This window comes from Ursus arctos, unplaced genomic scaffold (assembly GCF_023065955.2).
Source record: "Ursus arctos isolate Adak ecotype North America unplaced genomic scaffold, UrsArc2.0 scaffold_1, whole genome shotgun sequence".
In the NCBI taxonomy this organism is placed as follows: Eukaryota; Metazoa; Chordata; class Mammalia; order Carnivora; family Ursidae; genus Ursus; species Ursus arctos.
In genome coordinates this window covers 17,152,252-17,175,360 of record NW_026622763.1, presented here as the reverse complement: position 1 = coordinate 17,175,360, position 23,109 = coordinate 17,152,252, and the positions used below count along the sequence as shown (strand labels likewise).

General features: G+C 44.2%; 1 protein-coding gene across 7 annotated transcripts in view; it reads left to right on the top strand.

The window, feature by feature from the left end:
• The window catches only part of NCKAP5 (NCK associated protein 5), a 933,280-nt gene that overhangs the window by 811,673 nt on the left and 98,498 nt on the right, over positions 1–23,109 (top strand). For 6 of the 7 annotated variants that reach the window (XM_057317349.1, XM_057317348.1, XM_057317350.1 and 3 more), the window contains 4 exons: positions 5,172–5,273; positions 10,158–10,346; positions 14,931–18,706; positions 19,418–19,595. In XM_057317349.1, coding sequence (XP_057173332.1) covers positions 5,172–5,273; positions 10,158–10,346; positions 14,931–18,706; positions 19,418–19,595 — 4,245 coding nt within the window. The remainder of the gene's footprint in view (positions 1–5,171; positions 5,274–10,157; positions 10,347–14,930; positions 18,707–19,417; positions 19,596–23,109) is intronic. The other variant, XM_057317357.1, reaches the window with a different exon arrangement.

The window sequence follows — 23,109 nt, the reverse complement described above, 5'->3', positions numbered from 1 at the left end:
TCTCACCAAATCCTACTAAAGAGAAGGGAGCGAAGTCCTTTCCTCTTTGCATCGTACACTGAGTTAATAACTCCTGAGATCCTGGCATGAAAAAATCCGCACGTTCCTTTTCAGACTTTAGGAAGTACGCCCGTAAATGCAAACGTGGCTCGTCACCCTATTTTACTGGATTTTTCCAGCCTGGTTTCCCATGCTGCCCCAATTTCTCCAATAAAGATCCGCTTTTTACCCTCACCTTGGGCCACTGAATAAGGATTCAGTGGTTTCTTGGCCTCAGCCGTCAGGGCCTTCAAGTTAAGACCTCATTTCCATACTGAGCAAAAACCCAGAGGCAGAATTCTATTAAACACAAGGAGCCTTCACTGAGCACCTGAAGAAAGGCAACTCCATGAGTGAGGAGAGAAGCAGGCAATGGGCAACTGGCCTTCCAGCCCAGCTCGGAAGGCCCAAGTACACCATGGGCTCCAGCCCCCGCCGCCATCATTAACTGGAGAGCTGCCAACGTCTTATCTGCTGCTCTGGAGGGGCGGCTCCACCTTCATCCCACCAAAGAGAGAACAGCCAGTCTTAGGCACAGTCTGTCAAGGGGAATATTTCTCTGCCTTGAATTACAGATTCAGAACTGTGCGGAGAACATATTGGGGGCAGACCCAACGCAGGGCAACCCACCGAACAGTACTGACCCAGTGTGGTTCTGGCACTCGCTGCCCTTGCATTGTCAGGCCCCCAGAGCCGTGCTTGGTCGTTCACACTGGCACGGGGGTGTGTTCTGACTATGGATGGCAACACCCTCTGGCACATCACACAGATCCCTCCCCGCCCCCAGCAGAGTGACGGAAAGGACGCCTTTTCCCTGTGAAGCTGACCATCCCTCAGTGTGAGAAGTCACCTTTGTCTACTGACATACACATATGTACATGTGTAAATGTGTGTGTGAATATATATATATAGTGTGTATGTGTGCCTGTGAGTCTGTGTGTGTTGATTGAATGATGGAGTGGCTACCCTGTCTGCTGCAGAACGCTTATCTCAGAGAAGGGCCAGCTCAGCCAGCCTAATATTAATCATGATAACAAACCCCCAGATGAATAATGGCTCAACCCAGTGTACATTGATTTCTTCCTCATGAAAAGTCCAAAAAAGTTATCTCTGGTCCCCAGGTGGCACCCTTTCCTTGAGGAACCCAAACTCCTTCTACCTGGTGGCTCCATCTTTAACACATGGCTGGCAAGGCTGCTATGCTCAGTTGTCTACACCAAGCCAGGGGAAGGGGAAAGAGCACGGCACCCCACATGCTAAAGATAGTCCTGGGCCAGGAGGGACATTGCTTTTGCTTACATTCCGCTAGCTAGAACTAACCATGTCTAACGACCACACGAGCTGCAGAGGAGGCTGGGAAATGTGGTCCAGCTGTGTGCCCAGAGAGAAGTGGGAATCCGTTCCATGACACTCAGCCAGTCCCTGCCACAGAGACAAAGCAGAAATACAGGGCTTGTCCTGCATTCTCTCAGAGCCGATCACCCTGTTAGGAAATCAGACCCCACACATAGGAGCAATTCAGCAATCACGCCCCTCAGGTACAAGGCCAGAATGGGCCTGGGATATCATCTGGCTAGGTACGGAAGCCAGGATGGCCTAGAGATGACAGACAGTCTTCCGGAAAGGGTTTTAATGCAGTCCTCCGTGACGAGCAGGTCTTAGGTGGGTGGGCAGGAGCAGGGAGAGTGTGCCGTGTGAAAATGGACAAACGCATCAGCTCAGACGTGAGAGGGACTCATTCTGGAGACAATGAAACCAGTCTGGCAGGAAGGGAGGGGTAGACTGTTCTCATCAAAGAGAGTGTTTGAACGAGAAGATCTCACTGACCTCTGGTTAGGAAGTGTGTGAGGCTGGGAGTCTCTACTTCTAAGGCCAAGTGGAATCTCAGTTACAGAGATAGGCGATGGGAGGTCAATTTCAAACCTATACGGAATAATCTGGCTGCCTCTCGTGTCTAAAACATGAAAAAAACATGTCTCAATCCAAGATTCCTTTAGCTTTTCAGGTTAAAAATTCAACGTTTGGGGGCGCCTGGGTGGCACAGCGGTTAAGCGTCTGCCTTCAGCTCAGGGCGTGATCCTGGCGATCTGGGATCGAGCCCCACATCAGGCTCTTCCGCTATGAGCCTGCTTCTTCCTCTCCCACTCCCCCTGCTTGTGTTCCCTCTCTCGCAGGCTGTCTCTATCTCTGTCGAATAAATAAATAAAATCTTAAAAAAAAAAAAATGCCCCTTTGGGGCTGACATCTAAAAAAAAAAAAAAAAAAAAAAAAATTCAACGTTTGAATTGTTTCAGGTGAGAGATGTTTTCCAGGTGGACACTAATAGTGAGCATGAACTATAGATAGATACGCGCTGAGGATTTTCCCTCTAAGCAGGTAGACTTCTTTCAAGAGGTCGCGGTATTCTCCTGGCAGTTACACTCTTCCTGACAGTATCTTTAGTTGAATTCCCCATGTATACACTCTACCTACTTTGCACCGAGCCCCTTATTAAGCACAGATAACATCAGTTTGAAAAGCGATGTGCTTAGTCTCTTGCACACCCTGTATGTGCACGTCTGTGAGAATATATTTATTATAACGTGCACCTCTATAGGTGTGAAAATAGAAGCCTTTCATAAAAATTCTTATTTTAAGAAAGTGTAACACCACCAACAAAAAAGAAGTGGAACATCTCTGGGCTCGTGAGCTTTCATGGTTATTTAAAGCAAGTTGTGCGAAAGGATATTTACCTACCGTTTTCTTGCCTATGGCCTTAACGCAGAAATAGATTTCGTTTTCCAAGTCAGTTTGTATTTGCCTTACATATGTGGAAACTATAACAACAGAGGATTCACGTGTACATTAGCATTCAAGAAATTACCTACCACCAGCTCTCGGTTTTGACAAGTAATTCGTGTAAGGCTCTGTGAATTTCAGTGTACTCTCTTTCCTGTTCTTGTTCCTGACTATGGCGGCCCCTGTCCCTACCTGTGGGGTAGGTTAGGCAGCCACTCCCATCCCTCTGTAACTAGTGAGGAATCTCAGACAGAGAGATTCGGTTACATTCCCAAGATCTGGTAACACTTGTGCCTTAGACGGAGCTGGAACTCAGGTCACCTGGCCCCTTGTCCCAGGACCTGTCTCCTCTCCCACACGATGTTCCTGACTTCAACTGAGGGGAACTGAACATTTGAATATAAACTGCTAAAATATAACATCATTTAGGAGGATGCATTTATAGATACATATAGTCATTCAGAAAGCAAAGGATGACATCATATATTTGATAAGCATTAAAGAGCAACCATGAACCAAATTACCTCAGATGTCTAATCTAGAAGGACTCTTCCCTAAAATCACATGACATACCACTCAAATTCATCATTTCTTTTCTTGAATGTCATTTCCTATAACTTCTTGGACTGTTTGCATATTGATAAGTGTTTCCTTAGGTCTCAGAACATTATCATTCTTTTGGCACTCTCTGAAACTTTAAAACCTATAAGTGGGTGAGAAAAATGTAAAGACATCTTTTTCTTTAGAGACTACAACAAGTATCAGTAGGGTATTTGCTACTCACTGAGTATTACACACTGTGACAGGGCCCGGGGATTAAATGACTGTTGCCCCCGAGGAGACTCCGTTTCTAGAGGGAGCTTGAGGAAAGGATTATAAAAATCGTGCAGAAACAACATCCTGATTCTAGTAACCTATTGATGTCTTAGCTCTGTTGGAGAAATTAGAATTTTCAAGGTAACAGGCAACCAGGTTAGGGTGTGGGCCCTTTTTGGTGAATGGAGAGAAGTGAATGGTGAATGGTGATGGAGAGAAGCCCAAGTATTGGTCTGAAGCAAATAGTGATTTAGAGCTTCCCTGGGAAGGAGGAGGACAATCCGTAATAGAAAGAAAAAAAAAAGTGCCTTTGCTTTTGCAGAGGAGGAAACACAGTCCTCCCTCAGCGCCCTCCCTCCATCAGCTGCTGAAGGCATGTTTGCTGAGTGGCCAGCTGAGCAAGACACAGGGCTCTCATGCAAGTCCAGGCTGCGGGGGGTCCGATGGAGAACGTAGCAAATGTCCCTCACATTAGTGGAGTTTACAGTCCCTGCTGACTACATAGTACGTCTGCGGGACAGAGCGACCCATGGGGCCAGCCTTGTACTCCAAGATGGTCCCAACATTAATTACTGGCCCAGAATGTGAGACACTTCCTGGATCAACATCAGTATGCAGCAAGGCCTTTCCAGGGAGGAAAAAGAACAGAAAAACTTTGCAGAGGTGAGGGAGGCACGCTTAGCCACATTATTGACTAACTCAATTCGATTTTTTAGTGTCTGAAGTCACAAAAGTTGTAACCAAGACAAACCAGGCTACAAGTACCATTTTAAAATGTCATCAGCCTAGCAGAAACATTAGACATAAATCATGAGTTTTATTGTATTTGCAATTAAACAGATCAAATTTAATGTCCACAGAAATGCCTTAGTAATTAGTATAAAGATTAATATAGTGAAATGTCCCTGGTTTAGCAGGCCTCCCAAGCAACGCCGCAATAAAGAATTGAGTATATAATCAAGTAGCCTGTGAATATTAACGCACAAAGTCCTCCCAGTCCCCAGATCCCAGATGCAATTATTTTCTATTCACATTAATTGTTCCTAACAGATGACGTTAATGACTTTGAGTTAAAATGTGTCCAAGGGAAGATTTCACAAGATCAATGCTATTTAGAAATAAGGTCACTTTTATAATTATTTGCTCAGATTTTAACCGCTGCTCAACGTAATAAGGTTAACATGGTGATTGGTTTCTAATGTGAATATCAAAAGTTAATTTTCATACTAGCCAATAAGAGTATTGGAAGATTCACATTTTTTCCTGCTACTTATCTTCCACCTACTACTTACTTTTTCCTACTACTTATTTTCCGGCAGAGACTGACAGACTGTGCGAGTGTGACTATTATTTATAAGCTTGAGTTTGCACATATATATATGGGTTGCTGATAAAACTAGAATAAACTTTTTTGAGTTAGGCTATGTATTATCTAATCTAGAAACGTCAACTCCTTTGAGACTTAACTGTCCAAGGCAGGATTTTGAAACAAACAATTAAGTCATCACTATGCAATGTCTCTGCTTGTTTTTACCTAGAAACTTCACTCACGCATCTTAGATCTTTCATCCGGAGATTTGCTTTCAGATGTGGAAAGAAGCCGAAGTCTGACGCAGTCGCGGACTGATGTTGAGATTCATGTGAGTTTCCCTCCTGCCTTCGGATCGCTTGTTTAGGTTATTTTCCTTCCATCAAATATGATGTCACAAGTGAACCATAAAGCGCATCCTTGAAGCCTTGTCAGGCAGATAAAAATACCTCCCTTTCTTGTGTTCTCTGAAATTCAATATCATGTCCCCCAGCTGATAGAGTAAGCAGAAAGTGTCACTCCCGGCAAAAATATCATAAATCTTGGCTTCGTCCCCAAGATACCTTTTTGGGTATTGATTACATCTCAAAGTCTCTGAGAAATGGTCAAGGAGCTTTTTATTAAAGCCCATGTCCTATATTATTCATCCTACTTTTATGATATATTATGTATGAACTTTTAAAAATTCATGGGCTGTACATTTTTTTTTCTCTAGCTAGGGTTAGCTTTGTGCTTATTTGGCAAAACTTTAACCAGCGTGGCTTTTAACTCTCGTTGACATAAAGCAAGTAACTTGGAAAATACAAGAGCCAAATAAATATGTAATGAAAAATGTTAGGCTTAAAACAATGATGGATGAACATTTGTGGATAATTGGCTTTTGATTTTACTGTATAATTTGATCAGTGTACATAGGATATTCTATATCAAAGGTAAATATTCTCAGTTTAGATTGGAATTAAATTTCAGTGGAATGCTGTCACTTTAAACATTCATGAAGACCTTAATGGCATCCAATCTATCATATGGCCTTAAGGTCAGGAATTTTTTAAGTGTGCAGTTTTTACCCAAGAAACTCTTGCCATCATTCTCTCTGTCTCTCTTCTTTTTTTAATTGAAATTGCAGATTTTGTATCGCATTTCTCACAGTAAGGATGTTAAAGCCTACGAGTCACCGAAGGTAGTAATCTAAAACACACAATGAGAAAAATACATTTTGAATAGTGCAAACAGGTGGTATTTTGCCAATGACGTCCACGTAATTAAGATAATGTTACAACGGAAACCACTATACATTTTTTTGGGCAGAGAATAATTTTAATAATAGTCATTATCTGTTACTAATTAGAACTCCTCCAATTGGGTGCTTGGTGGTCAGTATTCGCCCAGGAGTTCTGCTTATTGTCAAGGGCCTTACCTGGTGCTATAGCAGAGTGGCTAGGACCTGGGCCCAACATCAGAATGTTGTACTGGCTGGGGGACCTTACGCAAGATCTTAATGCCTCTGTGCCTCAATTGCCCCATCTGAAAAATGAGTATAATGATACTTCTTTTCTGTTTCTGAAAATTGTGGTGAAGATGACTTGATAGAATCCATAAAATGCAGGTACCACCATGCCCTCTAACAACATTGGGGCAATAATAAAATCTCTGCTGTTTAGCCCCCATCCCGTCCTCTTCAATGTGGTACTATGCCTCAGCCCCAGGGATGGGGAATGAGACCGGAGAGAGGTATCTGCTAGCATGTCCCTCCAGAAGCTCACGTCAGGATATCCCAGAAACAAAGTGCACCCACACTTCGGGCTGTTGCTCAGCCCAGTTCTGGTGTGCAGGGTGTCAGACAACACTGGTATGGCAAGAAGTACAAAACAGAGTCTCTTAGGGGGACTGTAAACTTGGATTTAGTTTGAGAGTCAAGACATGTGTATCTGAAAAAAACAATAATAATAATAGTAATAATAATAATGATGATGATAGTAGCAACACGTGAATATTACAAAGCATTAATATATGTCAGGGGCTGTTCAGATTTCACATGATCTAAGGTGATCCATCCTTCCTTCATCTCCATTTACAAAGAAAGACACTGAGGCATGGAAGGGTTAAGTAACTTGCCCAAAATCAAGGAGTTAGCAGATGGAAGAGCCAGGATTTCAGCCTAGTAAATGGCTTTAGAGTTCAGGTATTCAACCACAGAACAGTCAGTTCTTCACTGGAGTAGATAATCCTGCTTGATAATCATGTGCTGATGAAGGAAACTGCAGGGAAAAAAGGAGCTCATGTTGCAGCCCTGATGTCAGAGATTCTGGATCCCTTATTAAATTCAAACATTGATTGTCTAGGGTGAGGGAAGATAGATTGTCCTAGTAGGGAGGACTGATCCTCTTCTTTTTTTTTTTTTAATAAGATTTTATGTATTTATTTGTTCAATTGAGAGAGAGAGCAAGCACAAGCAGGGGGAGAGGCAGAGGGGAAAGGGAGAAGCAGGCTCCCCGCTGAGCAGGGAGCCCAATGCGGGCTCAATCTCAAGACCCAGAGATCATGACCTGAGCCGAAAGCAGATGCTTAACCACCTGAGCCACCCAGGCACCCCTGGTCCTCTGCTTTGTAAGGAATTACTCCATAATTGCCCCAACACACATACGCGCACACACACACACACACACACACGCACACATGCACACACCCTCTCCCCAGTGCACTGGCTGTGGGTAGGCTTCGACCATTCCCCTCATCCTGCTCCACACAGTCCAGGTCAGGCTGTGAGGTGACACAGCCCCCTACCAAGTAACCCACGAATCAGGTAGACCTCTCTCATAGCTCCCCTCGGGGCTTTCTACTCAAAGTCCTAAATCAGCAGCATCGAAGCCTGGGAGTGTCCCCCAAAATACTACCTCTCCAGCTCCACCTCAGAATGACTGACTCAGAGCCTGCACTTAGCAAGATCCCAGAGGATACGTGTGCACGGTGAAGTACGAGAAGCCTGCAGCCCTCTGCTTACCGCCCCAGCCCCGCCCGCCTCTGCCCCGCAGTGATGGGCCTTCCCCACCTCCCCGAAGCATCCTCCATCCCGTCTGGGCCTCTCAAGTTCACGGTCAGGGCAGAAGCAGCAGTTCCTTCCTTCGCTAGCTCGGAGGTCAGGTCCCCTGTCCTCTGAATCCAGCATCCACCCCAGAGCCACACAGGGGCAACAACTGGGCGAGGATGCTTATGCGTAGAAAGAGGCCTGGGAATTGAGTTGAGTTGTAAAAATAGATATCATGTTGAGAGGTGTGGTGGGAAGGAACAGGGCAAAGAGAGAGGGAAAATCACGTAAGCTTCAGTACTTCGGGAAAAGGTGCAATGCAGACTGTAACCAGAAGCCGCACAGAGCGTGAAAACGCGGTATTTTCTAGAAAAGTTTAGATCTGGATGGCCTCGCAGGGCACAGACACAGTCTCTCTCTGGAGGACAGACCTAGCTGTCAGAGCAGAGGCAGGCCTACAGAAAACCACCACCTCGCCTAATCAAACAACAGAATAGGATGGGTTTGGGGATGGCGAACGTGGGACACACACAAGTGCAAGTGGAGCATGACGAGTTACTTCTGAAAGCTTGTTGTGCAGTGTGCAGTGGCTGACGTGTCAGTGTCGGGGCTCCCATGCAACGGCACCGCTGCTTGTGGGCACGTGTCACGATACAAATACAAACTCCCCTTAACTAAGTCACACGCAGCAATAAACAAGGTCATAAATCACCAGATACTGCCAAATGCTCCATTTTAAGGTAAGTGTCTTCTTTCAGTGATACCCAGAGCCAAACTTCTAGGGAGCGCGGAATAGAGTAGTAAAATTTCTTGGCATTTTTAGGTCACTTAAAGGGATTGTTTTACAGCAAAAAATGAGGTATTGACAGCAGGCAGATGCCTGATATTGAATATCTAACCTTATGAAGCATTATGGATATCGATTAGAGCGGAAATTAAACATACTGTCTGTACTTACATGGGGGGTTGGCATGTACCTCCAGTACTCCAGGACAGCCCGCCTCGCCTTCCTCGAGCAGGTCTTTGGTCACCGTCAGCTGGAATTGCATTTGGAGAACAGTGATAAGTACTCAGGTGCTAAAGGCACCCGTAAAGTGTCAATAAATTGCATAAGTAAGAGGCTTTGCCATTCTGGGAATGACACAAAGACAGATGGTTCCCCGTCAAAGAATTTCTGAGACAAGCTTTATATAGATAGGAGAGTGGAATGAGACTGTAAGGAGAGCCTTTGTTCTCGTGAGCAGGATGTAAATTAATTTGGCTTGTCCAGCTCTTGGAGCTCCATCTGTTACATGAGGGGCTGAGAAGGTGGCTGTCTAGATGTGCTGGGATGTCTCCAACTTTGTCGCTCGTGCCTCTATAGACCCCTAGAACTCTAACCTCCTGGATCTCTTGCATGGGATCCAAATCTAGTCAATGTGACAGCTTTTATCATTTGGACAGCCAGCTGATATGAAAAGTTCTGTAACCTCTGCAACAGAACCTCGTGATTCTGTACTGCGGTGTTCCACTGGACACGGCTTCCTGGGCATTTGATTCCTGACTTGGAATGATGCTATCAGAGCCACAGGGATCCTGGGAGTAATCTGGTAGAACTACTACCCGCCCCCCCCCCCCAACAAAGGAAGACCTCGAGGTCCATGGAAATTAAACGCCTTCTTTGCTCAATATCTCATACCAGTGGCAACGTGAGATCCAGGTCGCTAGCTCCCAGTCTAGTGTTCGTGTGCTTGAACCCTACAGCCAAAGATGCGACTCTGTCTTCATTCTTCTGGACCATTAGTCGTATCTTGATATTGATCTGATTCTTTGACCAGTATGCCTGGAGAAAGTGCGAAACTACCATTGTGGTGATTCTGCCTAATGGCGATGACAGCTCATCGTAATCAAGCACCCACTTAGGTCAGGCACTGTGCAATATGCTTCTAATCTAGAAGCCCATTTGGTCTTTGCAGTAACCCCATAAGGTAGGCAGTATCATCATTATTCACTTTTTAAAAAATGTAGCTCTAAGGGATTAAATAATTCCTCCTAGTGTGCCAGTAAGGGGCAGAGCCAAGATTGGAACCCCTAGTCTGTCTGACCCAAAAGCTGTGCTTCTCACCACTGGGCTACCTTCCCTATGATGCTGACTTGGGATCTGCTGTCCCCAAAGCAAAGCCCTCGCTCAGAGCTCTCCTGCTTTTTTAGGAATGCCAGCTGAATGCAAAATCAGGAGTCCCTGCTTTGAAATGCCCTGGTTTGGGGGTTGTCATCCCTGGTCATCTCTGTCCTCGAAACAGCTGCAGCAGCAGTGAGCTGTCTCTTTCGAGCACCTGCAGTGAGTACTCCAGTGGCTCCTCCTACACATGGCATGATGGGAAGAACCTCAGGAAAAGGGTAAGGCCTCCTTTCAAGGCACTTTAGCATCAGAGTGAGCCAGAAAAGAATCCTCTTCTGGTAGGAAGGTGGAAGGCGGGAGGGAGGGCTAAGAAGGGAATGACCATTTGCTGAGTCATTTACTCCTCACAAAACTAGACACGGGGATCTCATTTTCTCCATTATATGGGAGAGGAAGCTGGTTCAAAAAGGTCAAGTCACTTGCCAGAAGTCACACAGCAAGTGAGGAGTGGAGGGATGATTTGACCCAAATGACTTGGATGGCAAGGGAGGGAGTTTGGGGGAGGAAGGATTTTCCTTCTGTGCTTTGCTGGAGCCCACCAAGTTCATAGATTTATATCAAGTTGGAACCTAGAGCCCTGGCCTAATGGAACTCTCCATGCTTCAGACCAACCCAGACATTTCCAATTAGTTTTATGGACACCCACTCTCACTGTGACGCTCTAGAGAGACTTGTTAATGTCCACTGCAAATGAGAGTGAACAAGGCCACTTGCCAAGCCAGCCCACACTGAGCATCCCTTGAGAACTCAAAAAGAATGTCCTCCCCCACGCCAGACAATAGGGAGGATGGTGCATCATCTCCGAATCAATGACCGAAAGTTTTGAAAATATCATTAGCTTTGTCGGAATTTACTACTCGAGCATAGCATGTATTATATTGACCTCCTTTACTCAATTTTATAGCCTCATAAAACACTAATTGACTATAAATTGGAGAGTGGTGTGGCAGAGAGAGAAAATACCATGGTAGGTGACAGGGACCGTGGCTTGTGTGGAGGTAGGCGTGCCCTGGCTCAGATGTGAGGAGTTCTTTTACCGCGTTATTGACTGCTGCTCCACGGCTCCCATCTGCAAAGGGGGCCCACACAACTGAAGATTCCTTCAGGTTCTGAACAAACGTCTTTGCACACTGCAGTAAACCCAGTGTTTCAAATAGCTATCTTTGAGGCTTCCCGATGTTGAAGAAAAGCAGAATACACAAGAATGGAAACCCTGAATCAGAAGGTTTGGAGGTCATTTTTCTACCATTTGTGTAAACTCCGTTTATGATTCAGAAGCATAAAAACCAGGAAGACGCCATAACTGCCAGAAAATAGTAGTGAATGAGTAGCTCTGTCATACTCTGAACAAGAACTTGGAAAAAGATTTCAAGCTTGAATTTAGAGCTTACTCCCTTGGATTCAGCCTCCTAATACGAAGGGGGTATATGATCAGAGTTGCTCCTTCTGAGCAGATGTTCGAAGTTCTGAATAATGACGGCTGGGGCCTGGCTCTTAACACGTGGGGAGGCCCTGGCAGGAATATTCCCTGCCTTTGTGGTTGTCACTGGCTCCACAGCCCCTGCTCGGCTCTCTTCACTCCCCCTCATCTTCCCTCTCCTTCTCAGAGCCTTTATCTTGTCTTTCTTTGCCTTGCCTTGCCTTTCTTTCTTTCTTTTTTTTCTGGAATTCTTCCAATTTGAATAATCCTTGATCTTGTAGGGAAACCTCATCCCTGAAAACAGAGAGATTAAGTTCTTACGCACTTTGTACACACTCAGGTGGCTGTGATCTGGAGATGTCGCAGGGAAAAGTCCCAGTTCTCAAGGACCCAGCAAACTGGAGACATTCTCATAGAGACATTTACATTTATATTATTTCAGGAACTTCTATAGGGCTTATGATGTGCCGAGTACTCATTTAGTATTCACTTACATAACGAACTCATAGAATATGAATTTGAATGGGACTACAATATTAACTTACAGAATAATAAATATACGACCAGTGGCTCTTTTATAATTCACAAGTATTTTTTTTAATACTGTTCTGTATGGAAACAGAAAGGAAACCTGCACGTGATGCATTAGGCTGTCCTACATGGAGGAAACTGGGTCTATGTCATGAGTACTCACCATGACCCACGTGGCCTTGGTAGTATTTCACAAGTATTAGCTCATTCAGTGCTCATAAGAGCCTGTTTAAGTAGGTTCTCCTATTCCCCCACTATACGGATGAGAAAATGGAGGTGCTGAGAAATTAAGTAGCTAGCCAAAGATCTCATAGCTAATAAGTGGCAGAGCTGGCAAGTTGATTCCAGAACGTTCACTCTTTACCATTCTGCTCTAGTGGCTTTGTTGAATCAGCCAAGCTTGGAATATTATTCCAATGATTGAGGTGGATTTGTTATATTAAGACCAAGAATGTCCTTTTAAAAAAAAATGTGTAGAACTGTAGTCCAGTCAGGAAATAAGAAAGGGCTGTGGGCATCAACCCAGGCCCCTGCTTTATCAGGAACACCCTTTAGCCAAATGCACTGCTCCCCAGAACAGCTGTTTTCCAAGCAAAGCATGAAGCTGCCTGTGCGAACGCCAGCTCCTGCCCCCATCTCTCCTACAGGGGATGCGTGCTTTTTTTTTTCAATTTTCCAGATTGTTCCAAACTTTTCTCAAGTTATTAAATACCATAACATCCTGTAGAAAACTGATTGAGGAATGTGACTAATCTCAAAGGATGGAGAGCCCCGGGGCCCTGGGAGGTTTGTAGCCACTGGCCCTGGGATGAGTCAAACCGCAGGGGGGCAGTCTATGAAGAGGCAGTGGCAGGTGGGCTGAGCACATCTTCAGTGGGTTGAACAAATCTGCCTTTTTCAAGCTCTTGCAGGGGACTTTTGCTGGCTTCTCTTCTTATTGTGAACGTGACTCTGAGGATCATGGAAATTCTTAGAAATCCAAGCAGTGGCAGCCTGCTCACAGCGGTCTATAATACCCAAACTCACTAACGGGATTTCTCCTCATTTCCAAAGTTTTTAATGGCGTAGAGGCAAAGGAGAGGAAAGGGGAAAGCATTACCAAGTAGCATCTATACACAGCAGCTTCTGACCCTGGAGAATTTTCTGAAGAAAATATATAATTTGACTTAAAAGCAATAAACATATAACAGATAAAAAACCAAATAAACACCATATGTTGTTGTTGAGAGCAAGAGTAATTTTAATGGAAATGTCTCAGATGCAAGCAAATGTTCACCCCTTACTAAAAAGCCAAGGTTCCAGTGTAAGTTTCTGACACTTTTTCAACCTCTGCCTACAAGCACACGGTGTTCAGTTATGGGGCGGGGGCCGCTGGTGTGGAGATGCCAATGGGAGTTACGCTCTTAGCCAAGATGGGCACGGAGCACACATCTGAAACCACCAGATTCACTCACTGGAGTTCTTCACCGTTAATCACATAGCCTTAAAAAAAAAAAAAAAAAAAAGACTGATTTCCCTGAGTCTTGGTTTGTGATTAAACTCTGCAGGTTCCACTCCAGAGAGTGGTGTGAGGATAGCTTATGATCTCTGTTATGACTCTGACTAACACAGAGGCGAGGACGGGGGTTAAGCATGGCTCTAGGAACATGGCGCGGCCCATAGGTGTGCAGGCTCTAGAGCCAGCCTACCTGGGTGTGAATCTCCACACCACCACTTTGGAACTGAGTCATAGGAAGAGCCGGGGAAGCCAGAGCGGAAACCGCTGTTCCAACTCTCCCTTCACTGCCTGATCTCTAACAGACTAACCGTGCTGCCTCTCAGTTTCCTCCCTAGTAAAACAGGGTTGATAATGTCTCCTCATGGTGTTGTTCTGAATATTAAATCAAAGCCCTGTTCAAGTGGCTGCCACACAGCAGATGCTCGGGAAATGCTAGCTCTCTCCTCTGCCCTTCCACTTCTTGTTAGCAATGCTATGAAAAATATGCAGGTCTGTGCAGGATATAATGCTTTTTCTGTGTCGTTCCTTGGTCAAAACTAACACTAGTATCTGGGACGGTATAAGGGACAGGAAATCGATCTTTCTTGGTAGGTGAATCAATGCTGTAGGGTTCTAACAGCCAATGCCCCACTGCTAGATATGTACATATGTGTTTCACAGATGTTCCCCTTCTATTAAATACAGTCCTGAAGTCACAGAACTATCAAATCTTAGAGTGGAAGGGACCACAGAGATAGGAACCAACTTGCTTTTCCATTTGCCCTCTCTGCCTCTTGTAAACACTATACAGTGAGGCGAGATAGTCTTCTGGTTATTTCCTAAGTGTACCTTGAACCTATCTCCACAATTCAGATCTTTGCCATCCCCCTTCTTCTACCTGGAAATCATTTCCCCCATTTTGCAACTAAGGCAAACTCATCCTTCATTCAAGGGCTAGGTAGGTTTTTAAAATACAAAAACAGAAACCTCCGTATATGTCTTTCATGGGTTTTGCTAGCAGAGGTTTGAGCTTTCTCCTCTGAACTTCTGGAGGTCCTACTACATTTGTCTTTCTCCTTTGCTCCCTTGGCTTCTGGTTATTTACACCAAGTCTCCTGTCCCCTGCTGGCTTGCATGCTTCTCGAGCGCAGGGTGCTTATCTACTACTTCATTATATCATGGGCTACTTAGCTCAGAAGCTAGCAAAGCAGAGATGTGCTGCATAGTTAGCGATTAATTTGCATTAATTAATCAAAGTATGCGTTTATAGATGAATACTTAACCACTAGAATGAAGTCTAACGACAGACTTTTCCTTTTTACAGTTGGGATCCATGTGTTTCACTGATTTCTGATATCTACTTTTCTGTCCTAGAAATCATCACAAAACTGGGATAAAAGGCTAAGTATTGACTCTTCGCTCCCGAGTGGCTTTGCTAGTCCTACGGATGAACTACCTCCAACTCGTATCAAGGAAAGTCACATTTTGGAAGGACTGAGAAAGCTACAGAAGCGAAAAGTGTTACTTGAACCCCCGTCGGTGATAACCAAATGGGGTTATAAAGATTGCATGAACTCCAATGAAGGGATATATTCTCCAGGAATTAAGAGTAGCAGCCTCAAGGACTGTGCCCCCTGCACACCGGCCGACACGAGGAGCCCCTGCAAGGAGGCCCACGAGACATTTGTTTACGACACAGATTCCCACGATGATGCCGATGAGGACCCTTCCTCCTTAGCCTTGCTCCAGGCAGCCCCAAGTCAGGGCTGCAGGCTGCACAGTCGTAAATTAACCCACAGCGTTTCCGACAGCCTCTTTGGCTGGGAGCTGAATAGAACACACTTTTCAGAAGGCACGTCCTCAGTTTACCCCAGGGAAAGGCCTGAAAAGCTGACCAGTTGTGCCAGCAACTGCCCCTTGGAGAGGAATCTGTGCCCAAGTGTGCAGGCGCCTCAGGTACGGAGAGAGAGGGAGCCACGTGGCCCCGGTTCTGGCCGTGTGGCTCTCAGTCTCCAGCTTTCAGACACCGATGACAATGAAGCCCTCGATGAGTTGCACATAGGTAGCAGTGACGAGAAAAGCCCTTCAGACTTGTCACTGACTGCTGACACTGACAAGTCCATGGAGAATCTGGACATCCTCATGGGATTTGGAAAATCTCAGCTTGGGTCTCCTGATGAGGAAGAAAAACAAGTGCCCATCCCCTTAGAGAGTCGGCCAAAGACATTTAGCTTCATTAAGCAGCAAAGGGTTGTAAAAAGGACCTCTTCAGAAGAATGCATTACCGTCATATTTGATGCGGAAGATGGCGAGCCCATCGAATTCAGCTCTCACCAGACGGGCATTGTCACTGTTACCAGAAATGAAATCTCCATCAACCAGGCCCCTACTGGACCCAAGGCAGAACACACTGAACTTTTACCTCAGGGAATTGCTCATTTACAGCCAGGAGCTGCTGCGAGAGACTACACTTTCGTAAAGAGACCTGAAGAGGAAACAGAGAAAAACATTCCAAAAGACGGCGTAGATGATGTTGCTGTGGCACCCAATGGCTCATTCAGCCCCAGGACAGTAGCGCCAAGTACTCAGCGACAAAGACTGGCCAAGCCAACACTCAATTTGTCATGCCAGAGTAATTCTAGGTCTTCACTGTCCATGGGTATCTATCAAAAGCAGAGTCTGACAAAAATCCCGGCCAGGGGCAAGGCTTCACCTCAGAAATCAAAAATAATGGAGCCTGAAGCCTCTGCGAGAGTCCCCTCCTCTGGCCCAGTGTCTCTTGAAAAATCACCAGCCTTAGCTCCTGGGAAACTCTCGCGGTTTAAGAAGACTGATGTCCCGGCACCCCTTTTTGATTTACGGCCAGATTCACACATTCCAAAACACCCCAGCCAACTGCCTCATGGCTCCAAAATGTCCAGCAGAAAAGATTGGGTCCCGTGCTCCAAGAGTCAGATCCCAGCGTCACAGTTGCTGCCAAGGTCCCTCGTTGAGCCTAGTGACAATGGAGAATCCCCGACGAGGGACAAACACTGTGACTCTGGGCCAGGGGCAGGAATGAAGGCGCCTTCCCCTCCACCCCCTCCAGACAGGTCAGGCTCTCTTCTCATCAGGCCCAGTTATGACTATCTGCCACCACCTTCATCTGCCAAGGCTGAAACCAGGGTCCCCTGTGAAACAGCAAGGACCATGTACAAATCCCCCCCTCTGAAAGGATCCTCTGCTCCTGTTATTTCTTCTAATCAGATCATGGCAGAAGTGCCGGGGAAGAAACCTTCTGTGGCCTTCAGAAAGCCTGTCTTCACTCACCCTCTGCCCTCCACAGAAACAGTGATTCAAACCAGATGTTCTGTGCATACCCCCTCCAGTTCCTTTGCCATGATGGCCCCAGGGCCCCCAAAAGTCTCTCCAAAGAGAGGTGTCCCCAAAACCCCACCTCACCAAACACTTGGGACCACACAAACAGACACTGGGTTACGGACTCCCAAGAATTGTCCTTCAGCCCATGAACCACTGGAAATACTGTCCTCCAAAAGTATGTCTCCAGGAAGAAAAGGACAACTGAACGACTGTGTCCTCACATCACCTAAGCCTTCCTTCCTAGGGGTGAATGAGTCACCGTCATCTCAGGTTAGCAGTCACTCATCATCACCATCCTCCAAAAGCCATAACACCCCACATGGTTGTCAAAACACTCATGAGAAAGGTCTGAAAACCCGCCTCCCGGTTGGGCTCAAAGTTCTCATGAAGTCTCCCCAGTTGCTCAGGAAAAGTTCCACGGTGCCAGGGAAACATGAAAAAGACAGTCTGAATGAAGCCTCTAAAAGTTCAGTGGCTGTGAGCAAGTCTAAGCCTGAGGACGCTGGGAATCCACTGAGCCTGGAGACCACAGCGGATGAAAGAAATATGACGCCCCTGGGTTTTCAGGCACAAGACAATCTGGCTGAAGGGCTTCCCCCCGAAACAGCAATGGCAGAGTCATTGGAAAATAGCATTCCTGGGGCTGATGGAAAAGATGGGGTAGAAAACAAGTCTGTGAAAAGATCCCTTTCCTCCAATAAGCCACACCTAAAACCAGCCCTAGGCATGAATGGAGCCAAAGCGCGCAGCCAGAGTTTCAGCGCTCACTCAGGAGACAAGCCCCCTACGCCCCCCATGGAAGGGCCAGGCAAAGTTCGAACTCAGATTATTACTAACACTGCTGAGAGAGGCAATTCCCTCACCCGGCAGAGTTCCTCCACGGAAGGCTCGCCCAACAAGACCCCTTCTGCCCCCATGTCTGACAGTCTCCCCAGTGCTGGGAGGCCTCTGGGGCATCCCTCCTCCAGGCAAGGCTCCCTAGGGAGTGCAGGCAGCTCCGGCAGCCAGCACGGGAGCCCAAGCAAGTTGCCTTTGAGGGTCCCTCTAAAATCTGAAGAGCTTCTCACCCCACGTGGAAAGGAAGATGAGCAGGGCTATGCCCAGGGTGGGTACCCCAGTGTGGCTGTCCCTGAGGAACCAAGCAGCGACCACTACAGATGCCCACCCACCCCAACAGACTGCTCACGAGCCCTGCAGAATCCGGGGAGGACACAGCGTCCAACCCATTTGGAAACAAGCAGGACCTCCAAGCTAGAAACTTCTGGAAGGTGTCCAGGTACTTCTACCACCAGGACTGGCACTCTGAGCCCCGAAGCCCCCCTCTCACCCACAATTGAAGAAAAGGTCATGTTGTGCATTCAGGAAAATGTGGAAAAGGGCCAAGTGCAAACAAAGTCCCCCTCTGTGGAAGCAAAGCCAAAGCCCGGGCCTTCTTTTGCCAGCTGGTTTGGTTTTCGGAGGAGTAGACTTCCAGCTCTCAGTAGCAGGAAAATGGATGTCTCCAAAACCAAAGTGGAAAAAAAAGATGCAAAAGGTTTGGGGTTTGGAAACAAACAACTAAAACCAGAGAGAAAAAAAGAGAAAAAGAAGCCTGAACTGCCGTGTAAAATAGAAAATGAACTTGCCAGGAACACCAAGCTGGCGGAGAGTCCAGACCGTAGTTTACAACGCAAAAATGATCTGAAAACACCACAAGACGCTTACGACCAAATGAAGTTTGAACCAAGAAATAGACCCAACCCTGTTACATGTTCAACAAAAGATACATTTATGACGGAACTTTTGAACAGGTAATGTGTTGGCAAAGAGGGGGGGCAATGTCAAGGGGTCCCCTCGAAACAAGGAGAGTTGTTGACTTCCTGCACATTAAACCCCAGTCAGGCATGTTTTCATACAAGCAGAAATGCAGAGCAGCAGTCTTTTCTACATTAGCCAGAATTTAAACAATGAAATAAAAGTTAGCAATAAAATGATAATTTAGTCCATGTTGCTTTGTTAACCAAACCAATGGTCTTTGAAATTAAAGAATGGTAAGTTTTATCAAGGTTGATAGAAATTCAACCTACACTGGAACCGTGAATGTACCCACATTGCATGAAATGGAAGAAAATTATACGTACATTTTAAGGTATGCCGACCTCATTGATCCTACCAAGCAAACGTATACTTAAAAACTTAGGTAATTACATTTCCCGCTGATCTTAAGCCAGACATACATTTAGCAGTCACTCTTCAGTGGCTTTTGTTTTTCTCCCTCCTCCCCCCACCTCACAAGCAGTTAAAAAAAAATAAAATAAAAATAAAGTATTGTCAAATCTAAACTGACACACTACTGGAATGTCAGATGAAGATTTGATCAAGGCCACTGACAAACATTTATCACTCAAAGGTTTAAAGACAAAGAGATACAAAGAGGTTACTTTAAACATTAAAGGATTGGGAAAAGTAGTGATTGAAGAAGAGCAGTGTAATTTATCAGAGGAATCACTTTCTACCTGCAGAGTTGATAAGAAAGCAGCTCAACAGACAGAAAGTGGATCAAATAATGTTTCCTGCAGGAGTGTGTTAAAGGGCAGCTCCCAGGGCTCCTGTCTCACCAGCAGCTCTGCGAGCACTCAAGGAAACCACAAGAAAAACATCAAAACCAAAGCCGATGTGGAAACACCGAAAGGCTCCCTGGTAAGTGCTCTACCCATCCTGGTTCTGAAGTGAACCTGCTTGGGTTCTTTCTACCTTTGCTGATGGAAATGTACAAGCAAGAGATTATGGGGAGGGGGGAGGAAAGTTCTAGAAAAAGGAGAGAAAGCTGGTGACGGCTTCTCACAGAGGGGTGGTGGCAAGATTGCAAATGGGCTGCTCCCTCCAGTAATGCTGCTGTGTTCAGAAGGACAGGGGAGCCATGCAGAGTGCTGGCCAAGGACACTGTGGTGTCAGGGGTCATCTTCAAATTATACTCCTGTGCAGGGGGTTTGTTTGGATGATCTCTTCCTTCATTCCCAGCGACACAAAAAGGAATGAACATGATTATGAAAGTGAAAAGTACTCAACAATTGGAGAGAATATTGGCCATTTTGATCATTCAGTTTAAGCACTGTTCATTTTTTTCTGGAAGTTTTATCTATATACCAATTCCTCTTACCTAGACAGGTGTTAAGGCCAAGAAATCTACTTTGGAACTTGACTCCCTATTATTCAGTCTCTTAATTGTGAGGTCCAGAACTCAGGGGGTAATTTCCTCTAAAAAATGGGTGAAAGGGCATTTTTCTATAAAATTACCTCAAGTTGCACTGAGTCTCCTTACATTCTTTCTGCTCTTGCATAATCGATTTGGTGACGTTCATTGTTTCTTTAAGTTTTGAAGCACGTACATAAACAAAAATATTCTTCTTACAGAATTACTGTATCCATATATTTTTGTACTGCAATCAAAGAGATTGTAAAGTACGGTACCTGCTACCATTTTCTTATGGAAAACCTGATAATTATACATTTTTTTCCTGGAGTGGATTAGAGGCGATTTTAGGAGTAATCATGATTGGCATTATTAGTTATTACTTATTAGTTTAATTACTTATTGATGTTTAGGGTTCCTTAGAATTTCATAGACATACTTCAATTTCACAATAAATGCACATTTTTATTTCAAAGAGCTCTAGACTCTGAAGAGCTATAAAGTCTTTCTTATCAAACTCTCGGAAATCCTATGGGAACTATGTTCTTCGCAAAAGTTTTTCTTTTTTTTCTTTTCCCCCCTTTTCTCTTCTGGGCTTCCATGGTATCCTCGCTTCTTTGAAAACGTAGATGTCCCCTGCATTATAAAAATCACAAATTGTAAGCATGTCTGAGGCTGCCCTTGTAGTGTCACTGAAAGGAAAGAGAGAGAATGAACATGTGGAAATGTGCAATATGCCAGAAATTCAGTCCAACTGATGTAAAACTTTGATAGCCTGGCAGAGCCCCTTATCAGAGGCACTCAATTTAACTATGCCCCATTTAATATGGTTCTGACAGTTTAGGGTATATCTTAGCCGCACAGAAGCACCAAAAAAACAAAAAGACCCTCTGTTTGGCTTTTACAATTTCATTTTTTCTTTCTTGTTACTTCCTAATGCTCATGTAATTTCTCTGGTTTTTGTCTCTGGTCTACAGTCTTTCACAGTGTAGTTAATAAGTGTCCTTTGGTCCTTCCAGAATATCTGCAAGAAACATTCTTACTATTTTCTGTGAAGTACAAAGATTCCCTAACCACCCCAAAATACATAATCAATTGGGATATGCTAATTTTTTCTAGTTAGCTACAAGAGGAAATTAGTCATGCTGGGAAGCTTTTCCATACAGAGGAATATTATTAACCTGGATAGTTGACCAGCCAGTCTTTTTTTTTTTTTTATGTAAAATGCAATGTTTTTTGTTTCATCTCCATAATAATCAATGTGGAATGGACTAAAATTACTAATTTCAGAGAGGACATTGTCATAGTCTCCTTTGGGATTAGTACAAGACTAGCAGTGAAAACCTATTTATTATATGTTATCAGCCTACACAGGAAGGAAATTAGATGAAAATAGGATATATCCTAATACTATAGCACATTGATGGGAATACCCATGAACCTCTTAAAATTCAGAGTTTGAGGGAATTTTCCCCTACCAGGGCTCAAGGTAAATTTGCTATCTGCTTATTTTAAACTGTGTTGCAAAAGATTCTTCTCATTGTAGTCACTTGGGATAAAAACAATAGCTGCACATAATACATTACATAGCACATGTTTTTGGTTTTGTTTTTTCTTAATAAAGTCAGTGTTCACAATTTGATATCACCATCTCTTCCGTTTACAGACCAAGACTATATTTCGTTATGCGGGTCCTCAGGGACTTTGACTGTTTTAGTCTGTGGTGGTTATAATACAAACATTATTTCCATACATACAACAATGTATGTAGCCTACCTCCACTTAGTCCGCTAGTAACGGCGTATCCATTTCCATTTTTAGGATTGCTAGATACATTTTAAAATATGCGTAAAAGTCCCATTAATTCTTTGCTGAATTAAATCTTTTTCTCCTTTCAGAGCCTTAATTAGAGGCTTATGTCCCCATTTAGGCCATCATTTACAGACCACTTAGCTCTAATTTTTGTGTAATTTAGACAAGGGCCGTGTTACGTTGTACTTTTAAATTATATAAAATCATTATAAAAGGGGAAAAGGCATCCCCAGGAAAAATTGCATCGGTATTAAGTAAATAAGCAAGAAAGAAATGCACTCTATTGTGGCATGTCATAAGTCCTTCCTTCCTGTGGATTCAGATAATTTTGTGAAATGAGAAGTCTCAAAGGAAGGCAGCTCCAGGGTCCTATTTAACTATCAGTGGACAAAATAAAAATCGTTAACAAAATTAATGAGATCGTATACCTTCATAGTGTGCTGGGAAGAGATGGCCGTTTCAATATGGGTATTTTAGTTTAAATTATGAGTATTCTTTTCACCCAGTGTCCCACAGCCTGAAAAAAAAAAAAAAATCACATATGCTAATAAAAAAGCATCAAATACTATTCCATTAAAATGGTACCCTGGTGATGAAATAGGATAAAATAGTACAATAATTACACAAATTGTTATCATCTTATTAAGTTGTGCAAAATGTTATAATTTCAGCATCCTTAATTGAACAGTTCTGTTCTAAATGCTATTTTGATGCTAATAAGAAGCATGCATATTTTGCCCTCCTCCCGCAAGTTTTTCTAAATGACTAACTTTTCTAAAGGTAATGCCTTCTGGAGTTTTCCTTCCAAAAATCACTTCCTGTCTCACTTAGGTTCATTATGTTCTTTTCATTTGCAATAAACTTTGACTGCAAAATGTTGTCTTCTTGGGAAGCAATTCATGTTAGGATGAGTCAGGGAAGAAATGTAAGCAGAATTCTAAATGAAGGGTGTCCCCAAATGATGGATTTAATTCTGAAATTGCATTACATAAATATATATATTACATTATATATATATGTAATATTTTATATATATATATATATATATATATATATATATATATATGCTGAATTATTTTCTCCATTTTCCTCCAGGCTCCTCTGTAAGCTCCTTCCTCCCTGCCCTTTCTAATGATAGGGGTTAGTAGAATATAATAGGCACAGTGACATTTAATGGTTTCCTGTTAGAGATCGGTATTTGGTACAGTT